This window comes from Necator americanus, chromosome III (genome assembly GCF_031761385.1).
Source record: "Necator americanus strain Aroian chromosome III, whole genome shotgun sequence".
Taxonomy (NCBI): domain Eukaryota; kingdom Metazoa; phylum Nematoda; class Chromadorea; order Rhabditida; family Ancylostomatidae; genus Necator; species Necator americanus.
This window is the reverse complement of record NC_087373.1, coordinates 31,041,108-31,065,068: the sequence shown is the minus strand read 5'-3', so window position 1 is coordinate 31,065,068 and position 23,961 is coordinate 31,041,108. Positions and strand designations below refer to the sequence as shown.

The window sequence follows — 23,961 nt, the reverse complement described above, 5'->3', positions numbered from 1 at the left end:
AAATTTAAATAGCCGATTTGTGTAAGAGAAAATGATAAGATGTGACCATGTAATAAGAAAAGAGCATTGTATGTGGTGTTAAATCGTATCTCGTTCTTTTTCGTCAATGAAAATGTTGCGTGTAAGATTAAGCAAAAGTTGGAGAAAGAGATAGAGGACATGCGCAAAGTGTGTTCCAGTTGCTTCGACTGGTATGAAACTGCCGTGAAATGCACTAATTAACACTCCTTTTATAGTAATTAGAAGATTCTATTTGTGCTGAACAGATAATAACAATGTAACAACCACTAATTTGAGGATTTTGTGTGACAAAGGTCAAATTGATGGTACTTGAGAGCGATCCTTTTTCTACGTTCAACAAAATACAATAATTTTTTTTCTTGAATTTTGAAGAGTTGTACTAAGAGCACCAAAATACACGTTTCGCAAAAACATCTGCAACTTATTACGACTACTCAATTTTACGCTGAGGAATGCGTTTTTCTATAAAGTGTAAAGTGTACGGCGTTGGTCAATCATTATGGGAATGCGCCTATGTGTTCGACTTCAACTTAAGCTTCGCTTGAGGTTTTTTTGAGGTGTTCTTCCAGACAGGTTGGCAAATTAGTACCAGACAAGTCTGGTACTAATTTATCAACCTTGGAGTGAGGAAATGGTTGGTTGGCACTAGAACGGATTCGAACATCCGATCGATCGTGCAGCCATAGCGGAAGTTCCTACCGACTACGCACGTCCTTTTCTGGACAATTAGGAAGGATTGGAGCGGTCGTGTATCCCAACATTATCTGTTCCGTGATACGCTGGTTCTAACTTTTTGAGTTAGTTTCTAGAATTTTCTAAGGATTTTAATAAACGCAGACTATCGAGCAACCAATATGATGGTGCAAACGTGAAGGGGAATAGACATGCGATGTACATAGGGGTGAAACGCAATACACTCAGGTTTGATAGCAATAAAACGGTTCAAAACATCTTGTTTTTTTTTTCTTAGCAAATTTAACTGCAAGATTCCAGTGCTCCGCAGCGCACCAATCGGATGCTGTGCAACCCGTCTCACCTCATTTTACAGCCTTGCGGCCCAGAACACCTAGAAAGAAGCCCATTATATACATTATATACATGATAATATTTAATTAACAATAATTTTATACATGATGTATAATATCCAACACGATTACGTTTATTCCTCGTGCTCAAATAGATTCGATGCACCAACAGACGATGTGAATAGCATTCCATGCCCTGAAATAGTAGTTGCTTCTGCTAACAATTTGCGATATAAATCATACTTCAACGTGATTCACAGACACATCACATATGTTTTTCTTTGATTAGAAAAAGTTCATATCAAAACCAAAGAATCGCCGAAATTTCATATCACTCAGCCTTTGAGAATTGTACGTCTAAACTACCGAGGCGTGGATCGGTTTCACCCCATTTTATAGCTTTGTATCGTCGGTGTACCATTCCGACGATGTGGATCCGGTGCACCCCATTATATAGCTTTATGGCGTCTGTGCATAAAATCGACGTCATGATACCCGTCGCACCCCATTTCATAGGTTTCTGGCGTCGGCGCACGAATTTGACGCCAGATGGACACGCCGCACTCATCATAGAGCTTTCTGACACCAATCAAACGCCGCACTCCATTTTATAGGTTTACGGCGTCGTCGCAACATTCCGACGCCGTTGTACCTGTTTCACCCCATTTTATAGGTTTCTTGAGTCGTTGCATCAATTCGACGCGGTGGAACCCGTTTCACCCCACTATATAGCTTTATGGCGTCGATGCACCAATCCGACGCGGTGGAACCCGTTTCACCCCACTATATAGCTTTATGGCGTTTACGCACCATTCCGACGCCGTCGACCCGTCGCATCCCATTTGATATCTCTGTAGCGTCGGTGCACCTATCCGAAGCCGTGTATCCGTTTCACTCCATTTTATAGCTTTGTACCGTCGATGAAGTAAACCAATGCCGCTGGACCCATTTCAACCCATTAAATAACTTTATGGCGTCGGTAAACAAAACCGACGCCGTGGACATGTCACACCCCACTTTGTAGGTCTATGGCGTTGGGGCACTTGACGGGTAAACGTAGCGTTAGTTATGTCCTATTTGCAGCTTTTAAAACTTATGACCTCTTTAACTCTGGCAAGACGGTGTGGAATACAAAAAATATTAAAATTAACTCAGAAGTTTCTTTTTATGAGGGATATCTGTTTGAGTTTCTTTCTTGGTGAATATAGATGTTTTCCTTCACTTTAATTCGTACGCATTCCTCCTATTCTTTGTCCTACTGCGTACAGATACCAAATGCTAGCATTCAACTTCATCACAGATTCTTAGAGTAATGAATTGATTGGACGCCATTACAGAATCACAAAAAAAATCATCAGCGTACTAGATTTTTTGCAGAGTGAATCCTGCAGATCACTACTTTCTTGATTTCCAAATTAAGTAGTAGGAGCATCAATTTGAAACGTTGCCTCTCGTTTCCTTGACTTCAATTTCTCTAATAGGAAGACTTCTCACGTCATTTCTTGCTCCAGTATCTGGTCAAGGTAAAAAAAAGTACGTTCGCTCCGTTCTCTTAATAGTCGCAATTGTAATAGGCATGCTTAGGAATTGAAGAGGGACGGGAATCTCAGACTTCAACACACTCAGCGAACTTTTAAGAAAACAAGACCATTGGTAAGGAGCGTAATCATTCTGCATATTGTTTCTAAGAGGACGAATCGGTATGTACTGATTTTCTTCCACTCTCAGGTGACATCTGAACAGGAGCAACAAAGGTTAAAGGATAAAGTAACTGACGCATCAATCCACTTGGGATATGCCAACGTGTTTCAGTGCAATTCGTAATCGAGGTTTTAGAATGCATATTAATCTTTATAATGACTTTGCGAGGGCAAGTCGAGTTTAGTTAGTTAGTTGGTAGTTCTCTATCAAAACAAATACCGAACTACCAAATCCCATGCACGAAAAAGATAATGAAAATGAAATGAAAAATGAAAGCGCCTCACAAGGTATCTAAGAGAAATAAGGCCTTATTTTTCCACTGAAAGTTCTTGATCACCTTGATCACCTTGACTCCCGCTGATCTTCGAACTGGTCAAGTGGGCGCCAGTAATTCTTCCATTTGTCCCGATCGCGTGCTAGAGTAGCCGAGTGGTTCCTCCTTTCGCGTGGGACACGAAGAGCATCATATTTTTCTTTCAAGGACTTCGTGAAGAAATCTGACCATCGGGTCGGCGGTCTTCCTGTAGTGCGCTTAATATCGCGGGGAACCCAGTCGCTCACGGCTCTGGTCCAACGGTTGTGATTAAAGCGCATCACGTGTCCGGCCCACCTTATTTTACTTTCCTTGGCAAACGCGGCGGCGTCTCTAACCTTCGATCGTTGACGTAGGAGAGAACTTCGAATCCCATCCCTCACTTGCGTGAAACGGGATACTCCTAGCATCACTCTCTCAATTGTTCAATGACGCTCACCGCGTTTTCTTCCTGCTTGCGAAATGCCCAGGTCTCCGAAGCATAGGTCAAAGCAGGAAGTACGGTGGTGTTGAAGAGGCAAGCACGGAGCCGGGTGTTCCTGGTCTTCTTCACTACATCCTCGATGCTCTTGTACGCTCCCCAATCCGCTCGTCTCCTCCTGCCCAGCTCGGGGGTCAGGTCGTTCATCATGTTCAGTTCCCGACCCAGATAAACGTAGCTGGTGCATTCGGATATGTTCGTTCCGTTGAGCGTGAATGGGGCAACCGAGATCCATCCGTTCCGCATGAGCATCGTCTTTTGTGGATTCAGCTGAAGACCGATGCATCCACATGTTTCGTCGAATTCGGTCAGCATTCGTTCCGCTTGGCTGGTGCTAGGTGTTATCAGTACGATGTCGTCAGCAAAGCGCAAATGGTGTAGCTGCCGACCATCAACCTTCACTCCCATGTGGTCCCATTCCAACTTTCGCATTGCGTTCTCGAGGGTGGCTGTGAATATTTTGGGTGGAATTGTATCACCCTCTTCACGTCAATGATGATGTTCTTGTAGAATGGCGAAATTCCGGTCGTGAAGTCACTGTACAACTCTCGAAGTACCTTTATGTACTGAGTAGGGACGCCTTGGTTGTCCAAAGCTTCCACGACCGCTTCCGTCTCAACTGAGTCGAAGGCCTTCTTTAAGTCGTTGAAGGTGAGACAGAGCGGCATCTTGTACTCTCGTGATACCTCGATGAGTTTCGAAACAGTGTGAATGTGGTCAATCGTGCTGAATCCTTTTCGAAACTCTGCTTGCTCGCATGGCTGTCCTTCATCCAAGACTTTTTCAATCCTATTGAGGATCACTCTTGTAAAGAGCTTGTAGATGACGGACAGTAGGCAGATTGGACGATAGTTGCCGATGTCATGTGGATCTCCTTTTTTATACAACAACACGGTCTTGCTGGTCTTCCACTGTTTAGGAACCTTGCATTCCGACAGATAACATGTAAAGAGCCTCGCCAAGGTGTTGATGAGTACTGGCGGAAGGCTCTTCAGGTGTTCTGGTCTTATTCTGTCGGGACCGGGTGCCGTACGATTTCTTACCGACATGATAGCATGTCGTATTTCGGACAGGAGAACCTCTGGAATGACTTGTCCGTCTTCCCTCAGATGGTGAGGAGGCAAGTGGACATGGCTGTCGAAGAGATCAGAGTAGAAGTCGTAGATGATTTTCTCCATCCCCCTTCTCGATGCAATGGCTGTTCCCTTTGGGTTCCGGAGAGCAGTCATCCTCGTCTTGCGACTGGCGAAGTCTCGACGGGCATAGCGGATGCTTTTCCCCGCCTCTGCAGCTTCAGCTAACACTTCTGCTCTTCTCTCTTTAAGGTCTTCCTTTATCGCCTCTCTACAAAGAATTGCGAGCTCGGACGTGAGTTCTTGGTTCCCTGCGGCTCGTGCTGCTCCACGCTGGCGTATCAGCTCAAGAGTTTCAAGAGACAGGCGTCTCTTGGTGGTTTTAAAACTCTCAGCCTTTTTTGCGTAGTCGTGAAGGTGTTCAACAAGCCGGTCATATTCCTCGTCAATGTTGTCCACTGCGGAATCTTCCCAAAAGCCGGCTAGCATAGCGAAGAGATCCTTGTTGATGATAGTCCTGGGATTTCTCTCTCTGAACTTCCTCGGAGAAGGCGATGGTCCGATCCCGTATAGAACTTTGGTACAACAGCGTCCGTCAGGCAGAACCTTTTATTGACGATGATGTGGTCTATTTCATCGCTGCCCTCCTCCGAGTGACTCCCACGTTCAGCGTAGAGAGGAGGGCTTCTGGAATTGCGAGTTCCCATGGATGGTCTTAGTCGTCATGATGAACTCGAAGAGCCTCTCACACTGGTCATTCCATTGTAGGCCGTGGGTCCCGATGTGAAGTTCCTCCGGCATTCTTCTTGGGCCAACTTTGGCGTTGAAATAGCCAATTATGACCTTGTAGAAGGCATGATCTTCTCGATAGAACTTCTCCAGGTCCATATAGAAAGCTTCGACTTCTTCTTCTTCGTAGCTTGATGTTGGAGCGTAAGCGACGAAGATGGTCAAAGCTGGTGTTGGACCACATCTTCTCATCCGCAGACGTCCGATTCGGTTCGTAAGTTGTTCGAAAAAGTCGATGTTCTTTGCCATAGTCGTGTTGACGAGGACGCCAACTCCACCAACACCTCTACTGTCGCATGTTCCTAAGAACAGTTCTTCTCCAGTTTCATATACGGCGTTGAGAGGGTGACGTCGTCTCGTCTCGGTCAGTCCGATGGCGTCGTACTTGATCTTCTTGGCTTGCATCATCAGATCTTCGATGGCCGTTTCCGATGCAGGCGTACGTGTGTTATAAGTACAGATCGCCATCCTAGTCCTTTTCCGTTTTGGTAGCCTACATGACTCCTGTAACCTCGTCCTACCTGGCGCTACCGTGCCAGGCTTTCCTCCAGAATCAGGAGACTCTTTTCTATTACTGTGTTTTGCGTAAAAATTTTAAAACCCACCGGCAGGTTGCAAGCCTCTAGTCCCATGAGTTTCTGGGAGAACTTCCGTTCTCCCGTAGTGGACATGTGGAGTTTATTTGTTGGAGACTCCAAACTGCCTTCCTTGCACCTCCCAGTCACTTGATTGCAGGCTTTTGGCCGGACCGACGTGCGGGATGCAAGGATGTCAGTCCTGGCTCAGCAGAAACAGTGAGTCCATCCCCTGAATCCTACTGCGTCTCTGGGCAAGCACAAGGTCGCTTTTGGTCCGCGATTAGCCCCCTATCCGCCACCAGGGGACGCGCCACGTAGCCTCGCGACTAACCGGCTGTGATCCCTCTAGTGAGGGAGATCCGTGGACTGAAAGTTCTATCAAAACAAATAGAGAAAATGCAATGCAGTGAAATATGTCATGAGAACCGAGCTTTTGGATACGCTGACACCACACTTCACCAAAGTGTGCCCATCTACTGTTCTCAGGTCTTCGAATGACATCTTTCCTTTGGTGTTTAACAATAGGACACGGAGACTGTATCGTTCGACATCTCGGGGCGAAACCGTGTACATACGTGCTATTTCTCTCCCTCCACGTCTTCTTGGTTTCCATGGCGTGCTGTGATTGAAAAATGCTCGGGGATCTGACAATAAAAAATTTCGCGAGCATCAATGTTCATATCAGACAGCTGGCCATTGTCGAAAACATTAGCACATAGCCGGTTGAGCTCGATATAAGCGGTAAGGGTCGTGAAGTTAGATTGCGTGCCATCTAGAGCTTGTTGCTCTTGTCCCGTGACGAAGCAAACTGTCTGATATTCAGGTAGGTGAACAGCCAATCTGCACACAGTGTGAGATTTCTCTTGCATAGCAAACCCAAACACTATGTGAAGAGCTTGAGGTGGGCAGACATATCGAGTGTTCAAATGCTCTTTTACCTCGTCTACCACATGATTTCCGCTACCACCAGAATCGCTTTCAATAGTTATTTGCGCACGATCGGGCCCCTTATAAATGTATTTGTATAAATATTTCACCGCCAAAATTCTACCACAAATTTCAACGTTCACGTGACAGTTAAATTTCGTGAGGAGGTACAAATTGATCGGGACGACCCACTCATCACTATACACACTCCCATTAATCTCAACTGTTGTGCGATTCCGTCTCCTCTACCTCGGATAGCTATCAGTTTCCATGGACGCGCTTTCACGAATCTGTTTGGGGTAACGCTTTGCGCATCTCCCATCACGCATGTATGGTGAATGGGGATCGTCAGCGCCACATTTTCTGTGCATCATATACTTAGTGACTGCCTCATATGCTTCCAGTTCTCCCTCTCTGGTATTTCAGCACAAACAACATTATCTACGTCTACTACTGTTTGCGCTTTCCACCCTTGTTTCATGATCGACAGCATATGACAATGCAGAAGACCCTTTTCATGGAATTCGATGACAAAAACATACGCTTCTATTTCCCCGAGCACGTCTTTTGAATAGGTCATTACATAATTCCTTTAGTTTTCCACTGAAGACACGCGCCGTTAGATCTGGTCTATCAGAGGCCACTTGTCCTTCGTAAAGGTTCTCTTGAATCTCGTGCCCTTGAGGATTACAGGTAATCATAAGAAAATAGGTGGGCTTTAGATATCGAGAAACTATAGCCATGACATCTTGATAGGATTGTTGCATTGCCCTTGGACTATCGATATGTGACGACGCTAATACAATGCGATTTCTTGGAGGTCCGTAGTTATGTTCTCCGGCTAGGTAATTTTGTAGACCTCTATAGGAGTCAGAGCGAAGATTGACCTGATGGGTTTTATGATAGTTCAAACGATTCTGCTCTATTTTCGCGTAAGTATCAACAGCAAACTCCTGAAAGAGCTTGCCTGAATGGAGAATCGGATTGAAACTGTCACGAACGGAAAAGGTAATTGTAGTACTTAACGTGGGTGATGCGAGCCCCTCTTCTGTCCATCAACGTTGTATCCCAACCACCTCTTCCATTTGGAAAAAGAAGCGGATACGTAAGAAGGTCGCATCTTTTGTCAATATCGCTGATGTTTAATGAAAAAGTCCCATCTGACTCCCTGAGGAACACTGCAGGATTTCTGGGAAGAGGAACATCATTTTCTTCTCCAACATACACAATTATGACCTCATTAGCCGTAGGTAATGCACGCTGACCACGTGCTATATTTCTTCTCCTACTTTCTTCAAAAACCATACGAGTAGTAGTTGGTCGACGGTTATCACGTATCGCTGCTTCTTCCTCAGCTCTTTCAACTTCATTCACCATTTTGAAGGACTGCGCATAAGAAATGTTTTGTGCAAACCACTCGGTCAGAAAGTTCATGAGGTATGCATCACAAACCAAAAACTCCGAAGAGAGAACTGAAAGTTTGCTCGAAAACGCGCAGCGCCAACAGAGGCGCAGAGAAACCGAAAGCGATAAGGACAGAGCTGAACGTCTGTTTGAAAATATACAACGTCTGCAGAGGCGCAGACAAGCAAGAAAAGAACTGAACGTTTGCTTGGAAATGCGCAACGCTAACAAAGGCGCTGACAAATCGAAAGCGCTGAAGAGAAGCTGAACGTCTGCTCGAGAATGCAGAACGACAGCGGAGACACCGCCAAAGCGAAGCTACTCAACGCTCCGAACGCTTGATTTTAAACGCTCACCGCCAACGAAGGCAACGTCTCAACGTTAGCCGCGAACACCGAATCCTGCGATTGCACGCTGATGTTGAGAGGCGGCGGCGTCACGCAGAAACCCACGGCGGCGTCCAGCAGAGACGATTGGTTTAGCGCTTAGAACGCGAATAGCAGAAACTAATTACTTAGGAGAAATGAATTGTCGTTGTGTAAACTTTCGTTCGAATTAAAAGAGCAACATCTTGGCACGTTCAGCGACTGCTACAATTATAGCCGATTTGTCTTCGATTTATTCGAAAATTTCGCAGAGCCTCCTAAACAGCTTTTCTTAAGAGAAGGTTTCACAGATCCAGAGCACAGACAGTGTCAAAGGAAACTTTTAGAAAATGAAAGGAACTTTAACTCGGCTTTAGCGATAGCTTCAGTGGGTGGACAAGTAAAGGTCCCGAGAAGATGAGGGCCGTAATGTTATCGTATCCATGACCAAATTTATCATCGAATTGGATGTTTACATAGTAACGCAGGAGAACGACGACAGTATGGGCAAGTTTACATTCTTGACACCGAAATGGCAGCTCAGCAACGCATTGGAACTGTTCAAAATTCGAGCTGCCTTGCTTTGGCGGGTTTTCTCCTCGAGGAAGCAACACGATACAGTGCGCATTAAAGTCGTACATTAAAGCCAACTTTCATCCCCAGCAATAGGATCTTCGAAAAACTCCTTTTGATGCGGGCGATACTCGGGTAAACCGGGTGCCATCCGTCAAGGCGTGAGGGATCTATCGACCCAGCACTTTTCTGTAGCTGATTGCCTGGAGGCGACTAACGACAGTTGAATGACTACACCCGAGTCTCGTCGCAAGACTGTGAGTGTTGATCTCAGGATCCTTTTTGACAGCTTGGGAGCGTCCTGACCGGAAGTTGTCTTCGAAGTCGGCGCCTCCGCTTGCAAAGCGAGCGAAGCAGAGCTTGCCTCGCAAGCGACCTGAGAGTAGTGCTGGCCTCGCGCAATCTGCTGTTGATGTTGCGGGCTGCTACCGTTGCTCCAATGCCGCCACACCATTCTAGAAGATGATAACTCGGAGTTGCTCTTGCGTAATTCACATCGTGATTGAAGTTAAGAAAGACCCTCTGGCTGTATATATACCTACCAGCCTGAACGTCCGGCTAAAGCCGGACTTCAGGCTTTTTTTGGTATTCGCTCCGCTCGCCTTCACCGATTAAAAAGATATAACAGTAGTGACATTTTTGTAAGATTAGAATAGCTTTTTTTCATCAACGCTCTCTTCCATTTTTTTTTAACCCGAAGTTTAAGCGTGGATGTAAGATTTTATGGTTTTTCCCTAAGCGCGTCAGTTCTACATTTAGAGAACAATCAAACTTGATTTTACATCTATGCTTCTCTCAAATCTCCACAATTTGGAAAAATTATTCAAAGCATGAGTTTCCTCCGTTCTCAACTATCAGCAAAGAATGATGTGCTAACACGAAATAAGGTGAATATCGCTATCGTAGTGATAAAAATAAAGTTCTACGTCAGATCGAGTAAACTGTTGGCTACTATGCATTGTATTTAATCATCCGTTCGCACGTATGTTTCCTCTTTTTGATGAAAGGATGTTAGCAGCGTCATGGAGACATGCTGGAAAATAGACATGTGAAGGAACCATAGAAACCCATTCTACTGCGCTGGGGCTAACGCGCACCAATCGGGCGCAGCGGAAACCGTCTCTCCTCTATTACTTTCTGGCACCGGTACACCATTCCGACCCCATGGGACCCGTCGCACCCCCTTTTACTGCTATCTGGCTCCGGGGCACGAATTCGTTGCCGTAGGACCCGTCTCACTCAATTTTACCCCGTTGAGGCTCAAGCGCACCAAACCGACGTCATGGTATCCGTCTCCCTCTGTTTTTTGGATTTCTTGACTGAGATACACACATACACAGACGCACACACGTTACAGAATAGCGTCGTTATTATATAGCATGATAGTTTGCAAATTTGGAAGTATACATTAACATAAAAGTTTATTTACCCTGACTATTATATGGGAGAAACTAACTTGCCTTATCAAAGGCAACATACATGTTTACATAGTTTTATACAATGATGAAAAGGTAGAGTGCTCGCCTATCAAGTGCATGGCGATGGTTCGGCACCTCACCGGTGCACAGTTTTGCATAAATATGGAGTATTTTCGTGACACACAGACAAACGCACACACACACACACGGACTAAGCGCATTATTATATAGCATGATTGTGGGGAAGCTTCGAGAATGTTCCACAAACATTCAAGCCGAATATCTTAATCATAACTCGTAAAAGTTCGACCTTCCTTTTACCTCAGCACAATGGGTGTAACTTGTCGATTATTAATAGGAAGCGAGAGCCAAGACTGTTAACACCCTTCATTATGGCTAACATTTCGGGGTCTTTGAGGTGAGATAGGAGGCATACAGAACATTTCCAACATATCCACGAAACGATAAAAATATCTTATTCTTTACCAGTCCGATAGTGGAACCAGTGTGCTCCTGGAGCCAATGTTGAAAATTTGGTTAACATTCATTGTGCATATGATTTATAACATCCGATACGGCTATGTTTTCTCCTCGTGTTCAAGCAATGCTGATTCACCCGCATATGATTTGAATAAGGATTCCAGAGCAAGAAAGTTTGACCACTTTGCATTTTATAAAAATCATCCTCCAACGTGTTTCCCAGACACAGCTCAAATGTTTCTTTTTGATTTGAAAGATATTCAAATCGACTTTAACAAAACGTCGAAGCTATAGTTCCTTGCTCTCCAGTCGCAACAGAAACAACGAGAAAAAAAAGAAAGCTTATAAGGGACAACTCTCCAAAATAAGACTGCGTCAAATTTTCTTCACTATGAAAACTTTGAAATGACACACCCGGTGAAAGAAAAGATTTATGTTAGGTTTTGGTGTTATGGTTCGCAAAGACATTCATGCATAAACCAAAATACACACAAAATCCAAAATTATTTACCTCTTAACGGTAGATTAGATATTTTTTCTTCAGTTGCACGTAAGTAACGTGCGACATCCCTTCTCTCTAGCGCATAACTTTCTTTCTTTTCGTTTTTCACTCTCTCAGCAATTCGTCGAACTTGCTCTTTCTCTTTAGCAGCAACCCTGTAGCATTCCTCTAACCTATCTAAGAATTCACCCGAGGCTTTCAATAGGCTTCTTGTTACCATTCTAATGGGCTCAGAAAAGATTTTTACATTCTTCTCATTTGGAAGAAGAGAAAGCGCGCTTTCCGTATGCTTTAAAACTGCTGTTACTTTATGTTTAGAAAGGTATCCCTGGTCAAGTTCATCTACTGTACTTTTCAGATGTTCTTCTATGCGTTTGCGAAGCTTCCGTAAATACAGTCCACTACTTTTCAAGATGCGAATCGCCGTTTTAAAATATGTGAGAATAGACGACTGTACTCCATAAAAAGAGCAGAAAGGTTCATTTCCGATGTAGGCTTCAGGTGATCTGCTTAAACGAAGATTTGGACGCGTTTGTGGAGCTACTGTAGAGCCCTCCCCACAGCTACCTGAAAATATTCAATATACGATCCACCATAGTACCTAGCATGAAATCAAGTACGAGGATGTGAAGTTGTTAAAACGAAACTACGCCAAGCATCAGCAGTTTGAGCTTCTTTTGAGGAAAAAAAGCTATTAATGATGAATTAGAATTTTTCATGGTTGCATAAATACGAACAATCAATACTTTTTTTTCGTAATTGATGTGCAAAATGGTGACTAGGATAGGCCATCTCACGTGAATTGTTCTATCATTTCAGCATCTACAAAGAATGCCTATCGATTCGTACATTTGTAGACAACGTACAGTTTCATTACGAAAGAATGAGTACAAGTTCTTTTTGTAATTTATGGTAGGTGAGGAACACGTGCGAATCAGAGGACAAAACGATACGAAATTTCGTTTGGTTAGGTCTGCTAACTTCATTTGCTGAAACTTCAGATTTCGTTTTAAACAACAAACATTTCGTGAGAGGTCCTCAGAGAAGGCTCACCCTAATGCACAGTAAAATCAATCGTCCTCTCAAAAACGTTCGTTTTTAAAGACAGATGATGAAATGGTAACAAATTTAATATCAAAGATATTAAGGCTTCTAGCACCTAGAATTTGTGTTCGATCCTTAAAGGCATCACCCCACGAATCTGATGTGGTGCAGATTTCAGGTGGAGTATTCGTATACGGGATGGGAGACTATTACATAGGGTGATTCCGTCCATTTCTTCCTAATTGCCGTAAAAAAAACAAGGCTGGCGCGCTCCAGTCGAACTCCCTGTAGAAAATACTGCGGCAGAACGCCTGAAACCAATTAGGAAGAAATGGACGGAATCACCCCCCTCACCATAGTCTCCCATCCCGTATACGAATACTCCACCTGAAATCGGTACCACCTCAGATTCGTGGAGTGATGCCTTTAAGCATCAAATGAAAAACAAAGTAGAATCATACCAAGCTTGGAAAGCGCTGGGAACGTTTTTACGAGATCAGTGCAGTCGCTTGAGTCAAGAGAGCGGAACTGGGATTGAAGTCTGGAATAACTGATGTAAAAGACATATGCGAAGGAAAACGAGGACATTAATCTTTAAGTCACCTCCGCCACGTAATGTAGCTTGGCACTTTTAAGACATGTTCGTCGTGTGCTCCTCTGAAGATCTGCAAAAAAAGAAGAGTGGCAAAGAAGAACACAAGACACATTTAATAAGGTCCCACGAAACTACATTTTAAAGGATAAAGGAATAAATTTCTGGCGTTTTTGGGATGCGCCCTCAATTCAGAATCGTTTGAGGTTTACGAAACTGGCCTATACAATGACTTGCATTGGCTAGCCGATGTGTCAAGTCAGTGTATTTATCCCCCCAGACAGGTCTGGTACCAATTTATCGACCCCGGACGGATGAAAGGTTTGATGAGCACTAGGGCGGACTCGAACCTCCGATCTAGTGAAATTGAACAAGCTTGACAAACTTTTAAATAGTTTTTAAAATGAATTGATGGATTTTCTTCTTGATCTTCTTAACCTCCGGATATTTAGTTGATATCCCGAAACGATATGTCTCAGGTGAATAATTGGTTTCAAAGTAGTTCAAAACGTCTCTTACTGACCGAAAATCTGAAGACATGTACAAGTCAAACGATCTTATTTCTATTTGGGATCATTTGTTTCCAGCAAACAAATTGACTTAGTTTTAACAGAATTTAACTGTTATCTTTAATTTGATTCAATCTTACACGTTCTCTTCACAAACAGAAATGCGGTAATTTTGTTAGGAAAATCTTGTACGGTGTCAAATAGTTGTGGCACTTATGCTGTTTTTGCGCTAAACATTAGTTGTTCAGACTGTGAAGAAGTAAAGCGTGACGAAAATTGTCGAATGTGTCGCTTACTGTATGCGTAAGAAGTCTTATTTTCCGTATAAGATTTCATCATCACCTTATCAATGAACCCTTTTCCTTCGGAGCTTCGGTGGTCGTACTTGTGCGTGAAATCTCGACTCCTCTGATAAAATCCAGGAAAACGCTCAAATGGTCCGAGATTCTAAACGGTCAGTTGTGTTATCCTCGTTTTAAATGCTAAATTAATAAAAGCTGAAATGAAGAACGAAAACCCGTTTACATTTGTTTTATCATTTAATGGAAGAAATTTTAAGTCAATTATCAATCTAAGCCCTTGTCCTTCCTACATCACTTGCATGCTCTAGGTAACGTCGCACTCTCACCTTCCGGATTTAGTGCTCTGCGCAAAAACTGTACGGTTAGTTCCGCTGATGGAGCAAGAAAAAATTAGCAAGATACGGTGAAATAGAGGCAATGTTTAAAATACTATCACCAACGATAGTGAGTGAGTCCAGCAATATTTGTATTGTAAATATTGATAAAAAAATAGTTGTATTACTATGGAAGAATTAATACTATCTACTACACAATATTGGGTAACTGGGTATACTTTCTGTCCCACCTCTACAGTGAGTAACAAAGTTCAAAGTATTCCCCCAAAATGGTTTGGTTCAAATGAAAAATGATAGAACATTTTTTACCCAGCGTCCGAATTTGTCGATAAAATCAAAGAGAATATCAAGATCAGACACCGTAAATCCTGACACACTTTTCATCAATTCGTAGACACTGCCTGCAACAATTTCGATTACTTACCGGACAGAATTCTGAGCATTTTTACCTTGACTGGACACCGAACCAAGGAATGACGTGAGAAGTATTGCCTTGAAAGTACTGGCCATCTTGCAGCGAAGAAGGCGAAGTTTAAACTTTGACAGTGTGTTCCATCTATTTAAACGTGTGAGATTCAGTCAAGTGATGAATTCAGCATTAGGATTCGCTCTGGGAAAAAGCTTATTTCGCCGAATATTTGAATAACAAAGACTTAAAAGAGAGAGACACTTGGTGAATTTCCACAAAAGAACGCAAATGCTGTTGATTCAGTGGGAATGCTCAATTACGGAATAAAAGTGAAATATCAGAAATTATTACTGTAGTCATTATAACTGAACACTTGGGCTGTTTGATGTTGAGGGAAAAGTGAGCCAGAGTCCCGAAAATCTTATAATCATTATCAATAATCTCCTATACAAAGAAGCTTTCACTACTCATTAAGTATTATTATTATTAGTATTATTAAGTACTCATTTATAACAAGCTGATAAAGAATACAAATAATATTTATATCAACGCAGAAAAATTTCCTTGTACCAATGATTATTTCTGTTTGAGTTCTTCTCTTCGTGAATACTGAGGCTTTTCATTAGATGACCTTAGCGTTCCACCTTATTGAGTACATTACAAGAAACGGTTACTCACATTCAACTCCATCATCCGGCAAGGGAGGGTGAAAGCTGCGTCTCCGCTGTGTTATTATTTTTAAGCAAGTGGGGCCGCGTATACAAGTCTGATTGCTATCTGCTCGTGGTGACCCTGCTCCAACTAAACGCAATTAGGCGTTCGAGTGTACGCATTGGGAACGTACAAGCTATATAAGTTATACTGTTATATGGCGGAAAATTCCCATACATTGCAAAAAGATGCTATCCAGCACATCGCCAAAGCCCACAACCTGAAAGGTCAACTGCTTGAAGACAGCATGGAATCTTTGGCAACAACCATTCGTTTCGTCACGCTGAACTGCCGAACAATGTCGAGTGAACTTTAACAAACCGCTCTGTCTAGGCTTCTGCGATACCTCTCTGTGCCGTTTGGTGGACTGCAGGAAACACGTATGAGAGATCGGTACGCCATCAGCATCGAAAATTACACCATATACTGCGGCGATGCTGATGAGAAGAAAGTAGGTAGCTGCGCGATAGCTGCGAGGAAAAATTACAACCAGCTAGTGGAGGAATTTGGCTCAACGTCGTCTAGATACGCCTTTGTACGACCGCGCAATCGCAGAGGACGTAAACTCTGGATCAAAAGTGCCCACGCACCTGCGGAAACCGATGAGGACAACAGTAAAGACACCTACTACGATGAAATCAATGCGTTGATGTCTAAAATACCCAGCCAGCAGGTGATCATTGTCGGAATCGACGCAAGTGCGAAGATGGGACTCGAACAACAACCCGATGTGCCAGCAAAATGGCATTATACAGCGGAGCGCACGTCGGACAACGGTGACCGTGTGGTTGACATGTGCGAACAGACGGGTCTCATCATCGCTACCACGTTTAAGAGGAATCATCGACGCCATCAGCTCACGTGGCAGGGGTCAACCCTTAACGCCTGAAGACCAGCGCAAGCGGAGGATGAGGACTCTCAAACTTCAGCTTGACTACGTCCTGACCAGGAACATTCCTCAGTCGGATATCCGAGAACACAGAGCTGTTTGGGACGTTGCTTTCAATTCTGACCACCGTCCAGTTCTTCTCAGCGGTAGGATACGGTTCCGCAAGTGAAACCGAAAAGTACCTCCTCAGCCGAAAGTCGACATGGGAGGTCTGAAAGACGAAGAATGCAGAACGAATTTTCGCCAACGTGTGTCTATTCATGTTTGAGTACGAACCAGGAAGAAGCTTAGCGATGCTGATTCCTTCACAAAGTGCATCCAGGACGCTGCAAGGGAAACGCTCTCGGCTTTATTACCTCGGAAAAAGTTTGCCTTTGCATCTGCGGAAACAAAATCCACGTACAATTCTGTGCGTGTCGCGCGTAGCGCTGGTGACGTCAACCAGGAAAGGAAGCTGTGTCGTAAACTGCAACAAGACCGCGATAACGAGTGGACGTCGAAAGCGAAGGAGTTCGAAAAGGTGTGGGAGGACAAGAACTCGCGAAAACCCTATGCTTTATTGAAGCAGTATGGCGGCAAGGTGAAAACATGTTCTCTGGTCCTCAACACTGCCAGTGCAAAGGCTGTCGGTGAAGCAACCCCTCCAATGTGGAGGGATCACTTCAAGACCTTGCTGAATAGGCAAGCACCGTCAGCTACTGAACTCGAGCTCGTTCTTAGGCCGGCGTATGCGGCTAACGACAAACCACCGACCGAGTTGGAGGTTCTGGTCTGTAACCAAAAGATGAGAAATGAAACATCTGGTGGAGAAGCGCTGAAATGCTGAAATATCTTCCTCCATCTGTAATTCGTGAAATGACAAAGATCATTGGTTCAACCCCTCCACAAGAAGTTATAAGGATCTCTTCGAGACCTCGAACGAGAATCAGGGTGGACGGACAACAGATACAACTAGTTACCTATTCGAGTTCTGTTACCTGGGCTGTATGCTAAAGAACAACGGCAGCTACGAGAAAAATATTCAGCAAAGATGCGCTAAGGCCATTTCTGCATTTAACTCCTTAACGAAATGCTCGTGGTCGGCCCCCATCACCAACGAAGTCAAGCTGCGAGTCTACCTATCTGCAGTTTGCGTCTTCCTGATATACAGATCGGAGACTTGGGCAGCATCGTCTACGGTGAAGGAGGGGCTTGATTGCATGGAAAAGAAGCCGGTTAAACGGCTGCTGGTCTACTTTTGGCCTAAAGTATGGCACAATAAAGAGTTTTGTTTGACACGTCGAAGATATCAACATTTTGCACCGCCATTGAAAGTGGCTACAGAAAATCGTCTTAGCTTCTTTGGTCATATATTAAGAAGATAAGCAGATCGCCTTGTTCAACGAGTTTGAGGAATTTGTCGGGTTCAAGCGGGAAGAGGCTACCTGGCCGAAAGCGGAAGTTTTAGACTGAGATGGTGAAAGAGGACCCGAGGACACTCGGCGTCAATAGGCAGTTCAGGCGAGACGTAAGGCTTTGCAGGATATGGAATAGCAACGAATGAACTGATTCCGTGAAATCTCTCGCAGAAGGTCGAGAAGGTTGAGCACAGCCTGTTCAAAGACGGGACACCTCGGAGAATATGCGGGTAATTGCGTCAGGAGAAACCCTTCCATAATAATTTCTATCTCGTAATCAGAAAAAGTGCGATTCCCGTTCTCGCTGAATAAAGCTGTTAGCGAAATATTATATTCGCACAGGTCCCTGCCCTAGCTCTTTAGACTTGTCCTTTTTCCTACTTCCAGAATTTTCTCGCGCTTTTATTACGATAGATCTTTGCAAAACTTTTGTACAGGTAGTGTCTGCCACTAACCGCTCATTGTGCGATGCATTCGGATAAAGACCCAAAGTCCTTTTTTCAACAATTTCTTCGTGGTTTTCGATATTCGATCCAAGATTGTCGTGGGCGGCTTCGAGGCACGCTCAGCACAGGCTCGCAGTTCTCCGAGCAGAAGGTCGTAGCGCATATTTGAGTCCCCCTCGATGTGGAAATCAAATTGGGACTAGGAGTCCTCGAGTACGTAGCCGTCATGTACGACTTCTTCCACCTCCGTAGCCGATAGCAGATGTTCCTCTAAATCGTATGGCAAAGAGACGGTGATCAGGATCACTACAAAAGGATGGTACTTCCGAGACGTCAAGTAGACACAACTTCCTGTTGGTGAGTATGTGATCGATCTCCGCACGAGTCCTGCCGTCTCGGAGTTGTCGCCTTCGTCAGAGCCTGGAAACATTTGCAATATATCCTCTCAAATGCCTCACCCAGAATAAGTCATCATCCCCTAATATATAACACCCGGAAACGAAACCAAAAGAGCCCAAATCGTTGTGCCCTACCTCAGTAGTCGCGTTGACGCGATGTTAGCAGATATCCGCGTGGTGCAATCGCTCCGCTAACACTAATTAGGATGCGACCCGCATATGACCTCGCAGATCAAAACCCGCAAACGTCTTGATACAGAACCAGCTCGTTGGTCACGGCTAAGCACTCTTCCTTTCTATTCATTTTTGAACCTTTTTTTTTGGAACTTTTAAAATACGAATATCGCAGCGAAAATTCAGGGTTAACGATACCCGATGATCTCGTTAGTTGCAGCCAGTCTTAGGCGCACACATGCACGGCCAGGTCTGGCTGCTAAGGTTTGGAAGCATGTATCCATCTTATACTAAAGACTGAAATTGCAGTAGAAAGTAGAAATGAGTAAACTTGTCATTTGAAAAAAAAAACCTTGTCTGCGCTTCACCACAAGAGGCTCGGCAGCGTCTCTGGTGATTGGTCGATGGAACCGCCCTAGGCGTGATTGCGGAGCGACACGCTGCAAGCTGCCATCCCGAAGAAGTTTAGAGAAGACAACAAAAGGACGACGAAAAGGGAAAACTGAGCGAAAATGGGCATCCCACATAGTTTTGTGCTCCAACACAACTGTGCTGCATCCTGTGGTGGCCGTGTTGAGATAACCATGTACGAGTGCGTTTGATTCGAGACTCTTGTCTTCTTCTACTAAATCTATTCTGTTTTGTCTGAGGAGCAAGACAGAGGGCAAAGGGGACGAGTGTCAGACTGAGCCTATGCGTTGATCACTGCGAACGTGTTGCTCTCACCAAACATATTTGAGTGCAGCAATTACATTTACGAAAATCTAGTTATCGAGTATGGCTGAAAGAAAAAGAAGAAGAAAAGATGTCTGTGGTGTGAACTAAATAGACAGTACTAGTAAACATCCCATAGAAATAGGCACAATGTAGGAGAGAAGGATATCTCAGACAAAAGTTGTCCGAGTTATTATATTGTGATATATAGGTATAGCTTTAATGCATTGGAATTGCTACAGCGAATACGATATTCACTTGAAAAAATTGTAGATAGTATATGAATATAAACAAGCCCGAATTTCTAAAACGTAGCATGGTCCAAATGGAAACATGGCCACAAACTTCCTCAAGGGTAAAATTCTGAAAGGTCTTGAACAAGCTTTCCAAATTAATATCGGAAATGAAGAAGAAAGAACTGAGAAAGAGTGGGGTGTTACCTTTGTTGTATGAAGGAGTTGAAACTAGCAAATGACTTGTAACCATGTTAGCCAGAAGAATTCTGTAACTACGAAACGAGGAAGGATTTCTCTTGAAAATCATGCACAGCAGCACAGTGTTGACGGATGATGAAAAGACGAAATAAACTCCGTAATGAATACGAAAGGCAAGTTCAAAGTCAGGTTCAAGTCCAGTAGTGTCAGTGGTTTCCCGTGCAGAATGGGTTGCAGACAAAGTTTGCATTGACGAGAGAGTCAGTGAGTATGATATATTCGCAACTGTTTTCCCATTAAACTCAGTCTGTGTCCAGTAAATAGAGCAAGAGTGCAAAGGAGTTAGAACAACAGTACGAGGAAAAAATTTAAGTCAAACCTGAAAGTCCTCAAGTTCTCTACAGTTCCAAACTGTTAGGTAAACCGCACTAGGTGCTCTTTGTGATATATTTATAGTATATTTAACAATCAACACCACCAAATGGAGTGCATAATCATTGAAAAAGACCCTGTGTTGGCGCGAAGGATTTATACGGATCCTTCTTTATGCCCTATTAGTAAAGCGATAAGGTCGTTGCCTCAGAGTACAGGTGGTTCAGTGGTAGTAGTATACTAATTTATTGATAGGCGATGACGTTATTGATAGGCGAAGAAATATTGAAGGAGAGACGATATTGATAGGCGACACGATATTGACAGGCAAAACATATTGATAGGCGACGACGATATTGACAGGCAAAGACGATATTGATAGGCAAGAAGTTATTGATAGGCGAAAGCGATGTGCTCACTGGGAGCCATGAAACACAGGAATGAGCCCGTTGTGGGCGGTCGTTAACAAATTAGCCATAATGAGCAATCGTAGAATAAACAAACTTCTGGGCGGTCATCTTGATAAGATGACCGTCGAAATATAACTCTTTACAATGCCGAATGTTTGTATAATGGATATATGATACAGCGCCAAAATTATAGCATAACAACGCAGAATTCGGGTCCTGATACAAATGTCAGGACAGACCCTAAGTTTGCTGGAGACGTCTAGCTGGCGGAACTCGAAGCGGCGCGGTGGAGCGTAACGGCTGGGATCGGTTTGGGACCGCCACGCAGACTGCTGCTTGCGCAGGTGCGCCTCAATGAATCGCTTCGAGTGCAGCCGCTTGCACAAATGTGCTAAGCGTCAGGTAGTTTTGGTCCGACCGTGTATGGGGTGGCTGAAACGTTTGGACTAGTTTCTTGAAAAGGATGTTTCGCAGTTCCAGCGAACAAAACATTCTTTTCATTTAATTTTCCCGTAGTATTTTTCCAATAGTGTAGTGCTCATCTGCTTTTTAGGTGTTTATAGAACTGTGTGATCACCTGTTAGCTATTGCTAAAAAACGCCACAAAAATTGCATTTCATCAGACAGCCTCGTTCCTAGTTGCCTAGATGATCATGAATTGGTGAAAATCACTGAGAGGAGATGATACTGAATCCAATCTTGTCCAAGAGATGCCATCTTCCAGAATGAACCACGATACCACGGCGATCAATTCCACTGGCGAGCAGAGTTGAGGTTTGGGGTGGTTTGTCAAATTGTCTCGCTAAAAAATCTCGCAAACTTTGGTGGCACCGAGTTCGGATGGCTTTGATTTCAGCCCACTTGCCTGTCTGTTTGGGAGATGACTAGGAAACAGAAACTGAACGGCAAAGAATTACAATCTATCCAGAACTACCTGCGGTGCTCCTTCTTTTGTGGTTCTTTTCTTTGAATCTCTATTTGAATTAATGGCGTTCAACACGATTTGTTGAAATTTGGTGTTCGTTATATTTTTGTTCCATCATAACAGAAACGTCACTAAAAAGATGTTATTTTTAAACAAATTAAGGTTTTGGGCGCACCTGCTTTCATCAGTTTTAAGTCTCTTAGAAATGCTGAACGTCTGTAAGTAACTAGACTGTCCCACTGGTACAGGTTTTTCCGTTTAGACTTCGGAACTGAGTATTTGCTGACTACTCTGTTGAATAAAGCAACTCACCACCATTTCTACACCTTTTCCTGACTACAACATAGCACTTACATTTCGGTTTTAGGTGGGTAGATTAATCTACACAAAACTTAAATAGCCGTTTTGTGTATGTTTGTATGAGACAATGATAAAAAGATGATAAAAAGTGACCAATTTTGAAAAGAAGTGCATTCTGTGTATTACTGAACCATGCAGTCGTATCTCGGTATCTTTCTTTTTTATCAATAGAAAAGTTGCGCGTAAGATTAAGCAGAAGTTGGAGAAAGAGATAGAGGCCGTGTGTAAGGCGCGTTTCAATTGCTTCGACTGATATGAAACTACTGTGAAATGCTGCTCATCACCAATTAGCATTTTTTTTATAATAATTGGAAGGTTCTATTTGTGCTGAACAGATAGTAACAATGTAACAGCCACTAATTCGAGGATTTTGTGCGACAAAGGTCAAATTGATGGTACTTGAGAGCTATCCTTTTTCTACGTTCAACAAAATACAATAATTTTTTTTCTTGAATTTTGAAGAGTTGTACTAAGAGCACCAAAACACAAGTTTCGCAAAAACATCTGCAACTTATTACGACTACTCAATCTTAGAGTGAGGAGTGCGATGTTTCTATAAAGTATAACGTTCACGGCGTTAATTAATCTCTGTGGGAATGCGTCAATGTGTTCGACCTTAACTCAGACGTCGCTTGAGGTTTATGAACGCGAGTGCAGCCTTACAATGACCTGCGAGGGACAGCCTATGAATCAAGTTAGGGTTTCTATCCTCTCAAACAAGTCTGATACTAATTTTTCGAAGTCGGAGTGAGGAAGTGGTTGGTTGGCACCAGGGCGGATTTAAACATCCGATGAATCTGCAGCTATAGCGGAACCTCTTACCGGCAGCGCACGTCTTTTTCTCGAAAATTAGGAAGGATTGAGAGCGATCCCATATCCCAACATTATCACTTCCGTGATACGGCGCCTTTAACTTTTTGAATTAGTTTCTAGAATTTTCTGAACACTTTACTTCACATAGCCTATCGAAGAAGGAAGGTGGCCTAGACCACGGACGTAGTGGACAAAAAGCGGCAAGCAATCTGATGGAGCAAACCTGAAGGGGAATAAACATGCAGTGGGGCACATGGTGGTGAAACTCAACACATAACACATACCGCTTGAAAGGCAGCGCTGCGAATCTGAGGTGGTACGGATTCCAGGTGGAGTATTTGTACACGGGATAGTAGACTATGGACAGGGGTGTAATTCCGTCCATTTCTTCCTAATTGCCGTAAAAAAACGACTCAGAAGATGCGCACGTGCACGAGACTGGCGAGCTCCAAACGAACTCCTTGTGGAAAATAGTGCGCCGGAACGTTCGAAATCGTATCTTCCGGGCCGTTTTTTACAGCAATTAGGAAGAAATGGACGGAATCACCCTTCTCTCAATAATCTGCGATCCCGTATACGAATACTTCACTGGAAATCCGCACCACTCCAGATTCGTGGAATGATGCCTTTAACAGTCCTATTGTATATGACGCATAATATCCAGCACGACGTTGTTTCCTACTCGTGCTCAAATAGTTTTGATGCCCCCACATATGAATTGAATAATGCATATCCTGAAATGTAGGTTACTTTTGCTATTCAATTTACGAGGAATATCATTCTTTTATGTATTTCGCGGACACCACGCATATGAATCTCTTTTGTTCAAAAAATATCCGTATCGACATCCACGAATCGTCAGAATTTCATATCACTCAGTTTGGAGGAAATTAGTTGGAGCTATTGCGTACGTCTCAGCTCTACCACCTAAGGTTGCAATCGCAACAAAAACAAAGGGAGAAAAATGAATACTGATACGTGAACATCTTTTCAATATAAGTAAGGCTCAAATTATCTACACTGCGATATTTATAAGACTCCGCACCCACTTAAAGAAATGATTTATCTTAGATTTTG

General features: G+C 43.5%; 8 protein-coding genes across 10 annotated transcripts; 3 read left to right on the top strand and 5 right to left on the bottom strand.

Annotated features, from left to right (window-relative positions):
- Positions 1-3,469: 3,469 nt before the first annotated feature.
- RB195_011536 (uncharacterized protein) lies at positions 3,470-3,856 on the bottom strand (the record flags this gene model as incomplete). Its single annotated transcript, XM_064192990.1, has 1 exon — positions 3,470-3,856. The coding sequence occupies one exon, from the start codon at positions 3,854-3,856 to the stop codon at positions 3,470-3,472; it is 387 nt and encodes a 128-aa protein (XP_064050573.1).
- On the bottom strand, positions 3,470-5,871 carry RB195_011534 (uncharacterized protein; the record flags this gene model as incomplete). Of its 2 annotated transcripts, XM_064192988.1 has the most annotated exons (4): positions 3,470-4,023; positions 4,080-5,146; positions 5,221-5,301; positions 5,366-5,871. In XM_064192988.1, 4 exons carry the CDS (start codon positions 5,869-5,871, stop codon positions 3,470-3,472), a joined length of 2,208 nt encoding a protein of 735 aa, XP_064050571.1. The 2 variants fall into 2 exon arrangements, with proteins under 2 accessions (XP_064050571.1, XP_013294056.2); XM_013438602.2 differs by lacking the exons at positions 3,470-4,023; positions 4,080-5,146 and having other exon boundaries at positions 5,281-5,871.
- Positions 3,940-5,103, bottom strand: RB195_011535 (uncharacterized protein; the record flags this gene model as incomplete). The annotated part of the gene is made up of 1 exon (XM_064192989.1): positions 3,940-5,103. The coding sequence occupies one exon, from the start codon at positions 5,101-5,103 to the stop codon at positions 3,940-3,942; it is 1,164 nt and encodes a 387-aa protein (XP_064050572.1).
- Positions 5,872-6,559: 688 nt separating the features above from the next.
- On the bottom strand, positions 6,560-8,285 carry RB195_011533 (uncharacterized protein; the record flags this gene model as incomplete). 2 transcript variants are annotated; one of them, XM_064192986.1, is made up of 3 exons in its annotated part: positions 6,560-6,988; positions 7,451-7,875; positions 7,985-8,285. In XM_064192986.1, 3 exons carry the CDS (start codon positions 8,283-8,285, stop codon positions 6,560-6,562), a joined length of 1,155 nt encoding a protein of 384 aa, XP_064050569.1. The 2 variants fall into 2 exon arrangements, with proteins under 2 accessions (XP_064050569.1, XP_064050570.1); XM_064192987.1 differs by having other exon boundaries at positions 7,451-7,861; positions 8,145-8,285.
- Positions 8,286-11,651: 3,366 nt separating this feature from the next.
- Positions 11,652-14,942, bottom strand: RB195_011532 (uncharacterized protein; the record flags this gene model as incomplete). Its single annotated transcript, XM_064192985.1, has 6 exons — positions 11,652-12,217; positions 13,156-13,235; positions 13,298-13,359; positions 14,138-14,242; positions 14,742-14,833; positions 14,882-14,942. 6 exons carry the CDS (start codon positions 14,940-14,942, stop codon positions 11,652-11,654), a joined length of 966 nt encoding a protein of 321 aa, XP_064050568.1.
- Positions 14,943-15,934: 992 nt separating this feature from the next.
- On the top strand, positions 15,935-16,441 carry RB195_011531 (uncharacterized protein; the record flags this gene model as incomplete). The annotated part of the gene is made up of 1 exon (XM_064192984.1): positions 15,935-16,441. One exon carries the CDS (start codon positions 15,935-15,937, stop codon positions 16,439-16,441), a length of 507 nt encoding a protein of 168 aa, XP_064050567.1.
- A 19-nt stretch (positions 16,442-16,460) lies between these two features.
- Positions 16,461-17,267, top strand: RB195_011530 (uncharacterized protein; the record flags this gene model as incomplete). Its single annotated transcript, XM_064192983.1, has 2 exons — positions 16,461-16,587; positions 16,711-17,267. 2 exons carry the CDS (start codon positions 16,461-16,463, stop codon positions 17,265-17,267), a joined length of 684 nt encoding a protein of 227 aa, XP_064050565.1.
- RB195_011529 (uncharacterized protein) lies at positions 16,644-17,267 on the top strand (the record flags this gene model as incomplete). Its single annotated transcript, XM_064192982.1, has 2 exons — positions 16,644-16,703; positions 16,764-17,267. The coding sequence occupies 2 exons, from the start codon at positions 16,644-16,646 to the stop codon at positions 17,265-17,267; spliced, it is 564 nt and encodes a 187-aa protein (XP_064050566.1).
- Positions 17,268-23,961: the final 6,694 nt, after the last annotated feature.